This window comes from Silurus aristotelis (assembly GCF_946808225.1).
Source record: "Silurus aristotelis genome assembly, chromosome: 11".
NCBI lineage: Eukaryota > Metazoa > Chordata > Actinopteri > Siluriformes > Siluridae > Silurus > Silurus aristotelis.
The window spans coordinates 5,356,474-5,373,001 of record NC_139584.1 but is presented as its reverse complement, the minus strand read 5'-3'; the positions used below and the strand labels follow the sequence as shown (position 1 = coordinate 5,373,001).

General features: G+C 38.7%; 1 protein-coding gene across 4 annotated transcripts in view; it reads left to right on the top strand.

Annotated features, from left to right (window-relative positions):
- Nucleotides 1-14,369, top strand: part of glis1b (GLIS family zinc finger 1b) — a 106,826-nt gene extending 92,457 nt beyond the window's left edge. For all 4 annotated transcript variants that reach the window (XM_083555219.1, XM_083555217.1, XM_083555218.1 and 1 more), the window contains 3 exons: nt 12,611-12,753; nt 13,545-13,688; nt 14,007-14,369. In XM_083555219.1, the coding sequence (XP_083411345.1) occupies nt 12,611-12,753; nt 13,545-13,688; nt 14,007-14,140 (421 nt within the window). In that variant the 3' untranslated portion in view covers nt 14,141-14,369. The remainder of the gene's footprint in view (nt 1-12,610; nt 12,754-13,544; nt 13,689-14,006) is intronic.
- The last annotated feature ends 2,159 nt before the right edge of the window (nt 14,370-16,528 follow it).

Genomic DNA, 16,528 nt, shown 5'->3' with positions numbered 1-16,528 from the left:
GTTTATGTGGAACCATCCTCAGCTGCACACAGTGTCTATAATTAAAGAGAACTCCATCCAGAGGAAGGGCATCTGGATGTTTTAGGTGGAACTGGAAAGAAGTAAGGCACAGGAATGCTGGTCATATTTAACTCAACAAGGAGGGAGAAAGAAAGAGAGAGAGAGAGAGAGAGAGAGAGAGAGAGAGAGAGAGAGAGAGAGAGAGAGAGAGAGAGAGAGAGAGAAAGAGAGAGAGAGAAGGATTATTACATAAAGGTTAATGACATTGAACAGTGTAATCAGGATTTGTGTTCAGTGTTGTGGTTCAGTTATGGTGTATACATATATATTTTCTGATGTTACCTGGTGTTTGATTGAGTACACTACCAGATATTGGTCTGAGTAAGTATTTGATGGTGAAGGTCAGTGTCTGATTGTGTTCGTGTTGGTGTTTGATGAAGAATATTGGCCGATGTTAGCCTGAGATGGTTAAAGGTAACGGATGATGTTTAACTGTGTTTCATGATATTCGATTAAGTACATTAACAAGTGTGGTTGCAAGTTGGTATTGTGAGTGCTTGTGTTCATTTGGCTTCTTAGTTCCTTTCCGAACAACATAAAACCAAATAGCATTATCCTGGTGAATGATGCTGGTTTAATTGTGAGAGATGGACAGTTTTGAAATGTTGGTGTGTAATTGGTGGGTTTTTTATTGACCTAACATGCAGCGTTTACTTCACATTGCTCTGCTTTCTTTTTCCTTCTTCATTTATGTTTGTTTTATTTGTAACTTTAGCTCCACATACAGCCACGAAGAACACACACACACACGCACAAATGTACACACCACTGAGTCACACATCTTTAATGCACTGACAACAGCTCTATCTCTCTCATTCTCCATCAGTTTGTTTTATCCAGAATATTTATTTTGCCTTAAATAAATACAAAGGCTAGAACAGTAAGGTTTTACTGGCGTACTATTATAAATAGCCGTGACTCTATGATTAAGCTGTCTTGGTCGATCAAACACCGTTGTGATTCTTGTAAAAAAAAAAAACATGGCTGAACTGACTGGCCAGCATCCAGAACTACCACAAACTTTCAGTGCACACTTACAAAACTATGTGTTTTATTAGGCAAAAAAACTAATGAGAACAAATAATGTGAGTTTCTTCCACAACTGTAAACAAAAAGTAAATCTCAGTGTTCCTAATGCTTATGGAGGGTTTTAGATTATCATTATGACGTTCCAGTTCAGATGTATCCAGGATGAAGGGTACTGATGGAAATGAAAGAAAGAAAGAAAACAGGATGCCATGAACTCCAGAACTTTATTACACTTTTTATCTCCGCACCCTCAAAACAGCACAAACATCAAACATCTTTTAGCTTTTGCCAAAACTGGGCCAAATCCCAATCCGATTGTTAAACCCGCTGCCACTTTCAGTAACCGTTTAAAAAAATGAGTCATTTTTACCCAAACGGCGCACGAGGCTTGATGAGGTGGGGTTTTTCGAAACACGGATATGTTTGGTGTTCAGTATGTGTTGAGCTGTTTGTTGAACTCAGGCATGTTTCCCATTAAATACCTCCCTTTCTTACTCCTCACCCCCTTCCTCCTCCTTCTTGCTCCCTCCCCCATCCAATTCCTCTCATTTTCCCCCAGGAGCCACAAATGCTGGGCTGCAAATCCAACGTGTCATCATGAAGCGTTGTGTGTACAGTAAGGAACAAAAATGCTGGAACGAAAGAGTAAAGAGTGGTAGTGGTGGTGGTGGGAGGGGGGGAGGGGGGTGGCAGAGAGAAAACGCAGAGAAGGAGGGAGGGAGAAATGGAGGTATGGAGAGATGGAGGGAGAGTGGCGTAAATACATCTGTTCCTCGGAAAGCTTTAGAGGAAACAGATTTGAACGGAGCGTTTCTGCTCTTTATCATAATTAAAGGCAATAAGCCGTCGTTACTCAAATCTACGAATTAGCGCAACTTTCGGGAACAGCCGATTGTTCAGGAGGCCCGAAACTGCGTTCAGCTGTTGTTGTGATTGATATAATATAAGGCAAAAGAGGGCAAGTTTCATGTTCTCAAAGTTTTTAGAGATGCAGGGTTACATATCTCACATGTACTGAAGTATATTGCAAACAATCAATATTTCAAATTAATTTGTAATAATTGTGATTTCAAATGAAAAATTAGAATTTTAGGTTTCGGGCATCAAATCACTGCTTTGTTTATGTTTACCTCTTCTAACAACTGTAACATCTGTTGGTGTTTCTATAGTGGAAATTGGAGTTAGATGGTGAATGTTAGCGTTTAGATGGTGTTTACGTTAACCACCGCTAACATGTGTAACTGTTGTGTTTTTACATTAGGGCTGCTTGATTTTGGAAAAATGTCATGTTGCGATTATTGTGGTCGATATTTTGCGATAGCGATATAATAAATGGTATCATGAGTCCACTTAATTATTTATCAAGGAAATTGCACACAAATTAACCCTCTATGCTCCGGGGGTCCCTTACGAGGGAAATATCAAGGTCCGTGACGTCAAGTGACGTGGGGCCGCCTTCCCGTGGGCTCACCACCTGCAGGAGGGACCGTAAGGGACGGTGCTGTGAGGATTGGGCAGCAGTCGAAGGCAGGGGCCTGCTTAGACTGCTGCCCCCGCGACCCGAATTACGGATAAGCAGGAGAAAATGAATGAATGAATGAATAAAGGTTTTTAAAATTAATATTTTTTTACAAAATGCAATAACATTTGCATTAATGTAAACATATTTTTTTTCTCAAAGATACAGCTGAATTAAATAAAATGATAAATAAAAACATAACTTTTCACCAAAATAAGATATTTCAAACATTTTAATTGAACAAACAGGAAATGCATATTTAACTTATTTACCTGTCTTTCTGCTGAAGTTTAGGATGCAGTATATGTTTACATTCCTGAATTCAGGCAATTTTGCAATCATTATTATTAAATGTGTTTAACCTTGTTAATGTAAGATTTCTAATGATGGTCTAATGGTGGTGAGAGGGCACCGGAAATATATATCTATATATAAATATATATATAAATATATATATATATATATATATATATATATATATATATATATATATATATATATATATATATATATATATAGATACCGGAAATATACATTCCTAATATATTCCTATATACCCCATGTCCCTCCTCTGCACATGTCCAAACGTACTCACGATGCTTTCTCCACCTTCTCCATCCTTCCCAGCTTGGCCTCTCTGCCTGGTCTAAATTAGTATAAATCCTTTTCTCCTTCCTTAGTGTCCAACGTCTTATACAGCGCCTCATATGCCTTTTCCTTGGCTTTCGCCACACCCCTCTTCACCTGCCCATCACCTTGTACTCCTGCCTACTTTTCTCATCACTCTGTCGATTTCAATTCTGTTTCGCCAACCTCTTTCTCCTTACTAGCTGTCTCACTTATCACTTCTGCAGTAGTTGCCCAATCATCCAGCACCTCTTCACCACCACCGAATCTCACACTGCAGTCTTCCTTCTTCAGTTTCCACCATCATATTCTTCTTTCAGTCCTCACTCTCCATCCTACAGATCCTACACCATCCAATGCTGTCTAGCTACAGTGTCCCCTGCCAACACCTTACAGTCTCCAATGTCCTCCAGATTGCATCTCCTACATAGAACATAGTCCACCTGTGTGCACCTTCCTCCACTCTTATACATCACCCTATGATCCTCCTTCTTCTTAAAATAAGTATTTACCACCAACTGCCCTTCCACATTCCTCTTCTTAAGGCCATACCTACCATCACCTCCTCATCACCTCTGTTCCCTTCACCTGCATGCCATTTGAAATCTGTCCCAATTACTAATCTTTTATTCCTAGGTTCACTTTCCACCACTTAATTTAACTTACTCCAGAATTTTTCCTTCACCTCCATCTCACAGCCCACTTGTGAAACATAAGAGCTTGGGACTGGCACTAAGAGTGCACTGGCTTGTGCAGCCCTAATGGCTGGGTTGATAATGAATATTAGAATTAGATAATAAATATTGGTGTTTAGATGATGGATATTAGAGGTACTAGTTCAGTCAGTGTGTTTATATACATGTACAAACAGTATAAACATTCTTTCACTTGTTTTCCACCAATACTGGCATTGCTTTTATCTTCTGCCTCCTGTAGAGCAAACCATGGCACTGCAGCCACCTAGTCAGGGAAAAACCACTTTAAATTTCCAAACTAAACTTAACCACAGAAAAACTTTTCATACAGACGTGTTATACTGAGTGATGAGTTCAAATGTATCATTGGGTGAAAAATAGGAGCAATATTTAAAACGTTATTTCAGCAAGATGTTTTATTGAGACAATTTGAGGTCTGCTTGCATATATCTGTTATACATGTGGCAACATTTTGAAGAATAGTTTTGTAAAATTTCTGTTCGAGTGGCTTTGTATTAAGCTAAATTGAGCATTGTGAATTTTTAATTGCTTACGGATGTTGTATTTTGCTGATTTTTATGAACTAAGGAAAAATTATTTGATAATGATAATCATTCTTGATAACCACATAATAACACACATGCATTGTACAGCAGTAAAGCAAGGCTATTTAACTTTATTATCTACGGCTGACGAAAAAAATTCTCAGCGTGTATGTGTGTAAAAATGTAGATTTCAGCAGCATTGCTCCTGGTCTGATTGAATGCATTGTGGATAGAAGTAGCAGGCGATAGTTAGCTTTCCAGAGCACGCACTCGAGCTGTCATGTTCTGTAATTTGTAATGAGATCACTGGAAGTGGCCCCATTTTTTTTCCCAAAAACGCTACGAAAAGGCTCCAGACAATTAGCCGCGGTTTTAGAGCTCAACTAACAATTACTGCCGCTTGGAGCGAAAGCGGGTTTGAGCGCAGTGAGCCTGGAGGATACTCATATAACACCGCATTACATTAAATCCAAGGCCATGACAACACGTTGGCGAGGAGCAGTAGCTATTTTTATTCCAGGCTTTCAACACAACTCTTTAAATCTTATGTGTTTTTTTTTTTTTTTTTTTAATAAAGAGCCTCTGCAGTAGCGTCTGTTTACATCTCATAGCAGTTCGAATTAGTTTCAACAGAAGTTTGATCCGATCTCATCTCCAGCTCGGTAACGATCGATATAAACAACGCTGACTGAAATGAAGCTGTAGAAAAAAAGCAACGTTCTTCCTTTTTCAGCTCATAACAAGCTCTGAAAGTTGAGATGTGGTTAAAAACCCATGTCTCCCGGTGAAAACGAGCCAAGATACATGATGCTCCAAATCGCTTTTCAGCGTAGCGTAACTTTTCTTTGGAAGCGTTTTGAGCCAATCAGAGCATTCGTATTAAAGCCGTGCATTTACAGCGCTGTTGAGTTCTGGTCTCTGATTGGTCAGAAGGTGTTGATACATTTTTTTAGAACAGCAGCTCTGAGAATGTTGCATGTTTATATTAACGTAATTGCTCTCGTTCAAATGGGATATCGTTCCCATGGTAACCGTTTATACATATTTGGACTATCATAGTTTGATTTGTTGAGGTTTTCTGTAGGGAGATTTTGCTTTGCAATAATCAGAGTCGGGAGACTCACGTCCCTTCATTGGTATTTTCCTGTTACAGCATGACACAGAGCGTCTTATTCCCTGTAGCACCTGCGCATATCGTCGTGACGACTGCGGCACCGCTTTATTTGCTGAAGTCATTAGAATCGAGGCCTCTAATCAAACGCGTGTACATAACGCCGCTTTATAACGAGCCAGGTACGAAACGTCGACTTTAATTTTCCTGAAGACGGAGCAGCGTTTGATTTACGTGCCCGAACCATCGCTCGTACACGCCGCCGCTGCCAAGGACAACACCGGCAGCCGCACTTGTTTTTCCCTGAACGGTTTAGCAGGACATTAAACATTTTGACAAAATTATCTAACGCGCCCGACTCAGACCGCTACATTCGCTGACCTCATTGCTAAATGTGTTTACCCTGGCTCAAACGGCCCATTTAGACTCCTTTTACTCTGTAAATACCTGCCGTCATTTTCTGAAGCTAATATTAAAAAGTCGCCAGTGAAAACAGAGCTCGCGGCTCGCCGGTTGGAGTTTTAGACAGAGAGGACCCTTAGCGCTATATGTCTCCATGAAATTCTCCATCCGTTCCCGCTTCACTTGTACTCTCTTTTGTCTCCTCACACATGCTGCTGGTTGATACGGTATGCCGATCTAATAGCTAAGCAAACTTGGCAGCCTGGTGTAGCTAATTGGTTAATCAGGGTTTTTTATTTTTTCATTTTGGCATGATGACATAGCAATCAAGCAGTGAGTCCAATAAGCTTTTAAAAATTACACATTTGTGGCTTTTCTGTGCAGTTCCGGGGTTTGAGCTCCCACTCTTACGATTGCTAACACTCAAAGGTTCAGCAATGAGCTAGCAGCATTTCCATTGCATATGATCTGTGTATATTGGGTGTATGGGAGATGTATGACACATGTATAGTAAGTGTGTGATATGGCAGGTGTATGACAGACGTCATACACCTGCTATGACACACGTATAGTGAGTGTATGACATGTGGCAGATGTACAGTATGTAGTGGGTATGTTGTGTGTGTTCAGTCTGTATGCAGTGTGTCAGTAGTGTATATGCAGTGTGTATATATTGCTTATGCAATGTGTATACTGTGTATGCAGTGTGTATGCAGTAGATATACAGTGTGTATAATGTGTATATGTAGTAGAAATACAGTGTAAATGTAGTGTGTATGGAGTGCTTATGCCACATGTATGTAGTGTATATGCACTGTGCATGCAGTGTTTATGCAGTGTGTATGAAGCCCATATGCAATGTTTATGCTGTGTGTATGCAGTGTATATGGAGTGCATGTGCAGTGCATATACAGTCTGAATGCAGTGTATATGCATTGTGTATGTAGTTGATATGCAGTATTTAAGTAGTGTGTATTCCTTGTGGATACCTATAACCAGAAGCAGAGTCATTTTTAAGAGATCCGTAATCATTCACTCATTTACTCGTTCACTACAGAGTGACAGACGAGACAAGAAGAACGAGGGATGGAGCTCTCATCCTCATGAATCTTCTGGCTGGGAAAAAAAAAAAGAGCAGTCTGGATTCTTTCCAGCCATCTTGTCTGATCCCTGTGTGTGTGTGTGTGTGTGTGTGTGTGTGTGTGTGTGTGTGTGTGTGTGTGTGTGTGTGTGTGTGTGTGTGTGTGTGACCCTGTAACATCCGCAAGCCTACAAAAATGGATTTAACCTGGAATTTGATTCTTGCTGGGGTCATGTGTAAGATGTTGTCATCAGATTCCGTCTGGCTCGGAATCTGTGTTTAATAACGCTGATAGTTCATCATTCAGGGAAGAACGTTCCATTCAGGGAAAAACGTTTAATTCTCTCTCTCTCTCTCTCTCTCTCTCTCTCTCTCTTTCTCTCTCTCTCTCTCTCTCTCTCTCTCACTCACTCACTCTCTCTGCGCTGGACACAAGTTCAAACCCCAGCTCTTTCTTTTCCATCCACCTTGTTTTTTCCTCTCTTAGTCTCTCTTTCAGACTAGGGGCCTTTGATCCTCTCACGTCTTTTGATATTCGTCCAGCATTAAAGTGCCTCTTTTTTCCCCTTATTCTGCTCCTGTGTTTGAGGGACTCGTGTTCGCATGAGGAGGCATGATCACTGAGTTGAGTCAGGTGAGTCACTAGTGACTCACTTGGAGTGGCGAAGGCTCAGACGTTTCCACAGATGTGTTCCCACAGGCTGATTCTGCAAAATCCTCCACTTCACTGCAGTTCCTTTATTTCCCATGATAAAACATACTCTGACTGCTTAGAGAGAAATATAGTTTCTATTACAGTACATGAAACTAGCAGCAATTTTTATTTTGCATGATGTGTGTACTATGGCTAAAATGACACCTGAGTGCCCCCTGCTGGTGCAACTCTGTTAATGTTCCTCTTTCTGTTCCTTTTACTGTGGTAAAGTTTATTTCTTATTCTCTCTGTAGCATAACCGTATTTGTGGATGTCTCATGTGTTTGTATCATCCTACCATCCGTCGTCCTAAAACCTCTCACTTAACTGTCAATCACAAAAACACTAATCAAGTAGGAATATGGACAGAGGCAGTGCATCTCCTTGTGGATGTTACACAGCCTGGTACTGCAGCAAGGGCAGCGGATTAAAAAGACTTAATTGGCTGTTTTTTGTGTGTAAAAATTAGACATATTTCCATTAATTTAATAATTAATTTAATAAAACCCAACAGGGCCTAGTCTAAATGAATGTTTGTTAAGTGAAGGAGACTGAACTCAAGACTCAAAAGAAAACCTCATAATCACATGGATACGTCATTACTGTACGTAATAAAATTTTCCACCTACACTATATGGACAAAAGTATTGCGACACCTGACTGTTCCAGTCATATGGGGTTTTTCTTCAAACTGTTACCACACAAATGTACTTTGGATGAGGTGGCATGAAATTTTCCCTTCACTTAACTAGAAAACCCAAACCTGCTGAAGCATAGCAATGCCCCTGTGCACAAAGTCAGCTCCATGAAAATATGCTTTACTGTACATGGGTTGAAGTGGAAGATCTCCTGCTACAGAGCTCTGACCTCAACCCTCAACCCCAGGCCTCCTCACCTCACCTACATTAGTACCTGCCTTTACTAACACCCTTGTGGCTAAATGAATCCCCACAAATCTCCATAAAATGTAGTGGAACATCTTCCCAGAGAAGTGGAGGTTACTATAATAGCAAATAGGGATTTTCAGAAAACACATCCCAATGTAATGGTCAGGTGTCCACAAATGTTTGTCCAAAAGTTCAGTGTGTTTCGGGAAACTTTTCTTCCATTGCATTTTATTGTGTAATATTTCAGAAAAACGTTCCAGCCTGCAATACTCACAACACTTTTAAAGGGTTTGAAATACAGTAATATTTCGCTTTACCGCGGTTTGAATCTGCCGGAAAGCACGATAGACCAAAAAACTTATAGGGAATTGTTTTTATGGAGTTTTATTTTGAAATTTATTTATATAAATATAAGTATTAATTATCAAATAAAGTAAAATAAAATAGCATTTTTAGAGTGTGTCCGTTTATCGTGTTTTTTTGTTTATTATGGGCGGTTTTGGAACATACACACGTGTGTAGAGTAAGAATTCTCTCACCGTGTGACTGTAACTATAGGAAACTCTCATTATAAAGGTTTGATGTGCAGGAGAATGGAACACTGAACTGCCTCCATTATTCATACAGAGTTCTCAAACAGCACTACTGTTAATGTCCATCTTGAAATCTGCTCAGAAGCAAGAACTTTAATGCATTTACCTCATATAGTAATGTAAAAGAAGGTGTTTTATACAGGGGATTAGTACTACATGGATGGTGCACTGAATAATGTCTGAATAATCTAGACATGAAGCTTTTACACTGATTTATTATCAGCAGCATCAGCCTTGACTATGAGCTTTACTATTACAAAGACTAATCACTCGCCTGACCTCAAATCAGTAAAGGAGGAAACTTGGATTATGTCTTTCTGCTTTACATGCTGATTGAATTCACAGGTCAGACTTCTCTCTTTCTTGCTCCCACTCGGTCTTGCTGTCGTGTGAGTGATCAGATGCTGAAAAAAAATAGCCACAAGCTCAGCATACTGTACACACACACACACACACACACACACACACACATGCGCACACACAGATACACTCACACATCTGAGCCAGAATGTACCACAAAACTCACAAACACACAGATGTAACTGAGACAAATTCTAACCTAAAATCACACACATATATAAACACGCACACATTCTAAACACATTCCGACCCAAAATCACACACACACACACACACACACACACACACACACACACACACACACACACACACACACACACACATTCTAACATACCACAGTCTACCATCTCTCTCACACTCACACAAAACCAAAACAAATTCTACTCCAAAATCTCTCTCTATCATACTTGTATTTCATATATGTATTTCTGAATTAAGACAGGATTTCGTTATTTGTATTTTCTATGGTTATAATTGATCATATTTTAAATGAAAATACTTTGGTGTTTTGTATTTTTTTTTTTTTTTAATACTGTAAAATTCTGTGTAAAAAGTCTACATGACAAAAATGCAGCCTCTGATTGGTGCCTACTCAGTAATTTTCCCAGACTTGTTTAGATCAGAACAGAAAATGTATCCATATGAAAGAAGGTGGTGAAGAAACGTGCAGCTGCCAGCTTTCAAATTGGTGTCTAATGATTCATAAATAAATATTTGATTGCCGAATATTATACCCTAATTCAAGTAGCTGTTTAGTAGGATCATGATTTTGCATCCCATTGCATGAATGTCTACCTGACACATAACATATTATTATATTTATAATATTACAATTACAAATATTTATATTTGAATAATAATCAAATGATTCATTAGTTGTCAAATAGTTGCTATGAATGCAGGTGCCATCAGTCGTCTTCTTATGAATGACTTGGGTTAGGGTTAGGGTTAGGGTTAGGGTTAGGGTCGGTGTTGAGTCGATGTTGCTGATACAAAGTATCCCTTCATTACCAAACACCAAGTAACTAAATTAGGATACAATTAAGAGTCATTCATAAAGTGTTAAACATTAAAGTGTTGGTTACTTTAAAATTAACCTTCATCTGTGAGATCACAGGGATTATGTATGTGAATATTTGATCAGTTAACTGGTTGCACATGTCAGATTTATTGCATGACTCGACCGGAGACAAGCTGTTGCTATCAAACATTGTTTTCTTAATAAACTGAGTTGGTGTAATAGTGAAGGAACAGATCAAAAAGGTCAATTAATGGAAGGTTTAGGAAGAAATTTTTTTAAAGTATTATTTAGTATTTTTGTAATAGAAGAATACAGAAGTTTATTTTGATACATCGTGTGGCTGCTGTATTTTGTAGTTTATTTTGATACACTTAAAGTGAAGTTATTTGGTATTTTATTTTAAAATATATTTTGATGTATCTTTGCCCAATCCTGCACACGTATAACATTTATTTATTTATTTATTTATTTATTTATTTATTTATTTATTTATTTATTCATTCATTCATTCATTCATTCATTCATTCATTTATTTTGAATGAAAAATTTTTTTTATAAAACTTTTGATGGTTGTTTGTGCTGTTATTTGCCTATAAAGCACCTGAAAGCTGAAGAACTGAGAGCCTAGTGGGGAGATGAATCGCACGCTTATGGAAGTGTATGAAGGATTCCCGGCGTTCCTGCAGTCTGAGCACACTCCACCTGGCACTGATTACTCCCTGAGTCACGGAGAAGCAGCTTGTAAAAATATGAACAGTATAACTGTTTCCTGAGTTCCTGCTGACAGCAGACGTCCCGGGGGGTTGGGGGGGTGGAAATGCACCACAGAGACACATGAAGTCAGGATTGTTTCACTCAGGTTATTCTTACACTAAGCAAAATATAGGACCCTAAGATTGGCGAGTGGCTTGTAGAAAACTGTCTGAAACATCTTAAACGTTCGAAGTGCCACGTCCAGCTTTCAGACAAGACAGAAGCCTGAGTCACGATGAGGAAAACGTGTCCCGCTCAGGTTGAAATGCTAGGAAAGTCAGACGTTATGGATGAAATGATGCATGTGGAGTCCTCTAAACATCTCAGAGTAACATCACTGATTAATCCAGCTCCTCTAAGAACCAAAACGTGGCTCCATCCTGAAATTACGATTTGCACGCAAAAGTATTGGGACACCCAGCTTTTCCAGCCAAGTGTAAAAATGTGGGAGAAGTTGGAGAAGAGTGGATCTTCCCAGAAAAGTGAAGTTTACTATAACAGTAAATAGAAAGTAAGAATGGTTAGCACATAAGAATTTTATGGTCAGATGTCTACATAGTGTTTAATTTCTTTCTTTTCAAATATTGTTGTTATTTCTGTCTTGCACTTTTGTAAGATTGTGTAGACTTTTTTTGATATCCACTGTATATCTGAGATTGAGGATGATTTTCTAAGAACTACACAATGACATTGTGGTGTTGCGTTAGTGTTGTACGTTTGTCATGTCACCAGAATGACTTTTTATTTCCGAGCCCTGGCTGGTGAATTTACAATTTACTAACAAAGAATTTACTTGTTCGGTTGCAGCAATTACAGCTTTCCTTCTGGGCCAACACTCAAAAACACACTTTCTCTCACACACACACACACACACACACACACACACACACACACACGCTAATGCTTGATCAGAACCAGCCTGTGAATCAGTGATGGTTTTTGTTTAGACGTGGCATATCTGTGCAGGCTTTACACTGAAACATCCAGCCAAAGCTCAGTGTTCCTGCTGATCTCCTCTGCAGCTTCAGTTCAAACTAAAACACACACTTTTTTCAACTTTACACAAGAGTTTACACTGAAAACACAGTGACAAAAAACAAAGTGACATACAGAACACAATGATTTATTCTCTCTCTCTCTCTCTCTCTCTCTCTCTCTCTCTCTCTCTCTCTCTCTCTCTCTCTCTCTCTCTCTCTCTCTCTCTCTCTCTCTCTCTCGCTCTCGCTCTCTCAGGTTATCTGGTCAATTACTTTCTCCAGGACTCAGTCCACTGAAGGCTCCATCTCCATCAACCACACTGGTGGAGAAACAGCAAAACCTTTCATCCACACAGCATCACCACAAATCCTACTCCACCTTCCACAACCTCAATGAAGGTACTGAAAATACTAAAGGAAGGAAAGTGGAAAAAGGTGGCAGGAGGGAGGAAAGGATGTTAAAAAAGTTGAACCTATATTTATAAATATGAATGAATGCATAATTGAAGAGGGAGGGAGAGAGAGAGAGAGAGAGAGAGAGAGAGAGAGAGAGAGAGAGAGAGAGAGAGAGAGAGAGAGAGAGAGAGAAAAAGAAAGAAAGAAAGAAAGAAAGAAAGAAAGAAAGAAAGAAAGAAAGAAAGAAAGAAAGAAAGAAAGAAAGGAAGAAAGAAAGAAAGGAAGGAAGGAAGGAAGGAAGGAAGGAAGGAAGGAAGGAAGGAAGAGTGTAAAGTATAACATAATGTTAGAGTATGAGTGTGTAACAGATCCAGTGTGTGTGTGTGTGAGAGACAACAGTGCAAGTGAAACAACAGTGCATGTAACAGGGAGTACAACAGTGTGTGTAACAGTAACAGTGTGTGTGTGTGTGTGTGTGTGTGTGTGTGTGTGTGTGTGTGACAGTAATTGTGAATGTAACAGTGTGTATAACAGTAATTGTGAGTGTAACAGTGTGTGTAACAGTTTGTAACAGTAACATTGAGTGTGTAACAGTAATTTTGAGTTTAACAGTGTGTGTAACAGTAACAGTGTGTGTAACAGTAATTGTGAGTGTAACAGTGTGTGGAACAGTAACAGTGTGTGTAACAGTAATTGTGAGTGTAACAGTGTGTGTAACAGTAACAGTGTGTGTTACAGTTGAGTGTGTAACAGTAGCATTGTGTGTAACTACAGTGCTTGTAATAATCTTTTAGATTATCGAGGAAACTTCCAGAGCTGCTTCCAATTCGGGGATAATTACAGAGCAGAGCAGAACATCAACACTCACATCCCTGCAGATCCTCACAATTTCAATACTCACGCACACAATGGCTTACACACCAGCTGCTCCAATACAGGTACACACACAGACACACATTATCTATCTATCTATCTATCTATCTATCTATCTATCTATCTATCTATCTATCTATCTATCTATCTATCTATCTATCTATCTATCTATCTATCTATCTATCTATCTATCTATCTATCTATCTATCTATATACACAAACACACACAAATACATATTTTATTTTACTATATAAACCAAAAAAGCTGTAAATTACACTGGCATAATTCCAATGTGTGTGTCTGTGTGTGTGTGTGTGTCTGTGTGTGTGTGTGTGTGTGTGTGTGTGTGTGTGTGTGTGTGTGTGTGTGTGTGTGTGTTTAGGGTTCAGTTTAATACCAGAGCTCGGGGGTTCTGTGTCTCAGTTCAGTCTCAGTGCAGATGATGGTGTCTTCTTCCAGCTGGGAGCCTTCGAGCGCAGCTTGAGTCAAATATCCTCTGTGTACACTGAGACGTAGAGCATCAGTCCATCACTCTATCACTCTGACACATACTGTATCACTCTGTTACTATATCACTCCATCAATCTATTGTTCTATAACTTTGTTACTATAATACTTAATTACTATCGTTCTATCACTTTGGTCTTTAACTATTCCTCCATCACTCTGTCTCTGCATTGTTCTGTATACTTTCATCACTGCTCCTTAATTAATCTCTCACTGCTCCTCTTTCACTCCATCAATGCTCTATTGATGCTCCATCACTCCATTTCAGTTTCTCTATCCCTGCTCCTCTATCACTGTTCCATCATCACTGCTCATTTATCTCTTCATTAGTTTCTCGATCACTGTTTCTTCATCAAAGCTCCACTATCACTCCATCAATGTTTCTCCATCAGTGCATTTCTGTTACTCCATAACAGATCCTTTATACCTCCATCATGTTTTCTTTATTACTATTTTCATATTACTGCATCACTGTTTCTTCCTCACTTCTTCTTCATCACTCCACTGTTCCTCTATAACTCCATCACTGCTTTACTATCACTTTCCCTCCATCACCCGATCAAGCATTTCTTTCTTTCACACCATTCTTTCACAGTCTTTAAGCTGTTCCTCTATCACTCCATTTGTGTTCTTTCATCACCATTCCTCCATCACATCATAATTGTTCTTCCAGCACTCCATCACTTCTGTAATTCATCATTTCATCTATGTTCCTTCAGCAGTCTATTACAGTTCCTCCATCATGCCCTTGCTATTCCTTCCTCTCAAAATTGCTCTTGCACTTGCTACATAAACGCTGTAATCTCCAGAACATTCTGCTCCATGTTTTGTAAAAACTCATGCTTGGTCTCCATCCTTCAGCTGATCGCTGTGGAGATCAAACGTGCTTCATATTCATGTCACTTCCATTTTTTTATACTTACAGACAATAAAAGTAAATTTTTGGGAATATGATGAGGAAATCCGCTTACATCTCAAATCAGGATCTGATCGCTCTACTGTTTTTCTCAATCTCTCTCCTTCTCTCTCTCTCTCTCTCTCTCTCTCTCTCTCTCTCTCTCTCCCCCCCCGAAGTGTGAGATATATATCGGCTTTGTGTGTTGCTGTGTTTATCAATGAATGTTTGCAGCTGTGTGTGTTGTCTTTTGATTTTCACTCCTGTCTGTGTGTTGGGTTTTTTTTTTGTTTTTTTAAGTTGAATGGATTTTGTTGTCAATTGAACTCTCTCAGATGTATAAAATGTACAGTTTGTTAAACTATTAATTATTGTGTCACTATATCGTGTCTCGGAAGATAAAAATCCCTTTAATAATGCACTCGCGTGTTTGTGTGTGTGTAATACTATGACAATATGACCGATAGGATATTGGAATATAGGATACTAATACCGCATGATGCTTATGTCAGATATAAGTGGATAAACACCTCCCCCTAGCGGTGGACACACAAAAGTCTGTTCAGAGTAAAACAAACTTGAATCCACACACACAAAAAAAAAAAAATAATCCAATTAAAACTGTAAATTCCCCTCTGTATGGAGACGTTTAAAAGACTGTAGCTGAGCTGAATCTTTGTACTCAGTCAGATACTCAGAAATCTGTAAAATTACATAAAGTAAAAAAGTTGTGTTAAGCACACATTTTAAAAAGTAATAAATACATTTTAAACTCAAAAAGTAATGTAAAAATAAATTAAAGTACAAAATAATGTAAACTGTAAAGTAAAGTAAAAAAATGAAATAAAAAATAAAGTCAAGTACAACGCAAGTATGGTACAAAGTCGTATAAAAGGTCAATTAAAGAGCAAAGCAATGAAAAATGTGTAAAGGTAAAAAGTATAGTCAGGGCATGTGTAAAGAGTAAAGCTTTGGACCAAGTCTGCAACTCTTTGTTAGTTTTACTAAATCTTAGTGCATTTAACATTATAGATCATAACTTTCTCCTAGAATGCTTACCGAATTGCATCGGCATTCATGGACAGGCATTTATCATACCTGTCTAATTGTTAACATTTTGCATATCTTAATGAAGAACTATACAGGTTAATGCGAGTAATATATGGGTTGCCACAAGGCTCAGTTCTAGGACCCCTGATTTTTTTAATTTACATGCGTCCCATAAGAAATAATGCTAGAAGGCATGGGATTAGCTTTTATTATGTGGATGATACCCAGCTGTATATCTCATCAAAACCAGATGAATTGGCCTGGTTAACTCAGTGTGTTAAAGAAATAAAAAAATTGTATGATGCATAACTTTCTATAAATAAATTCTGATAAGACCGAGATTTTGCTCATTGGCGCAAAAACCAGCCTACTTCCACCTTTGAAATATTGCTAAGCTAAGAAACATGTCTATATCTGATGCAGAGAAGCTCATCCATGCATTCATGACCTCC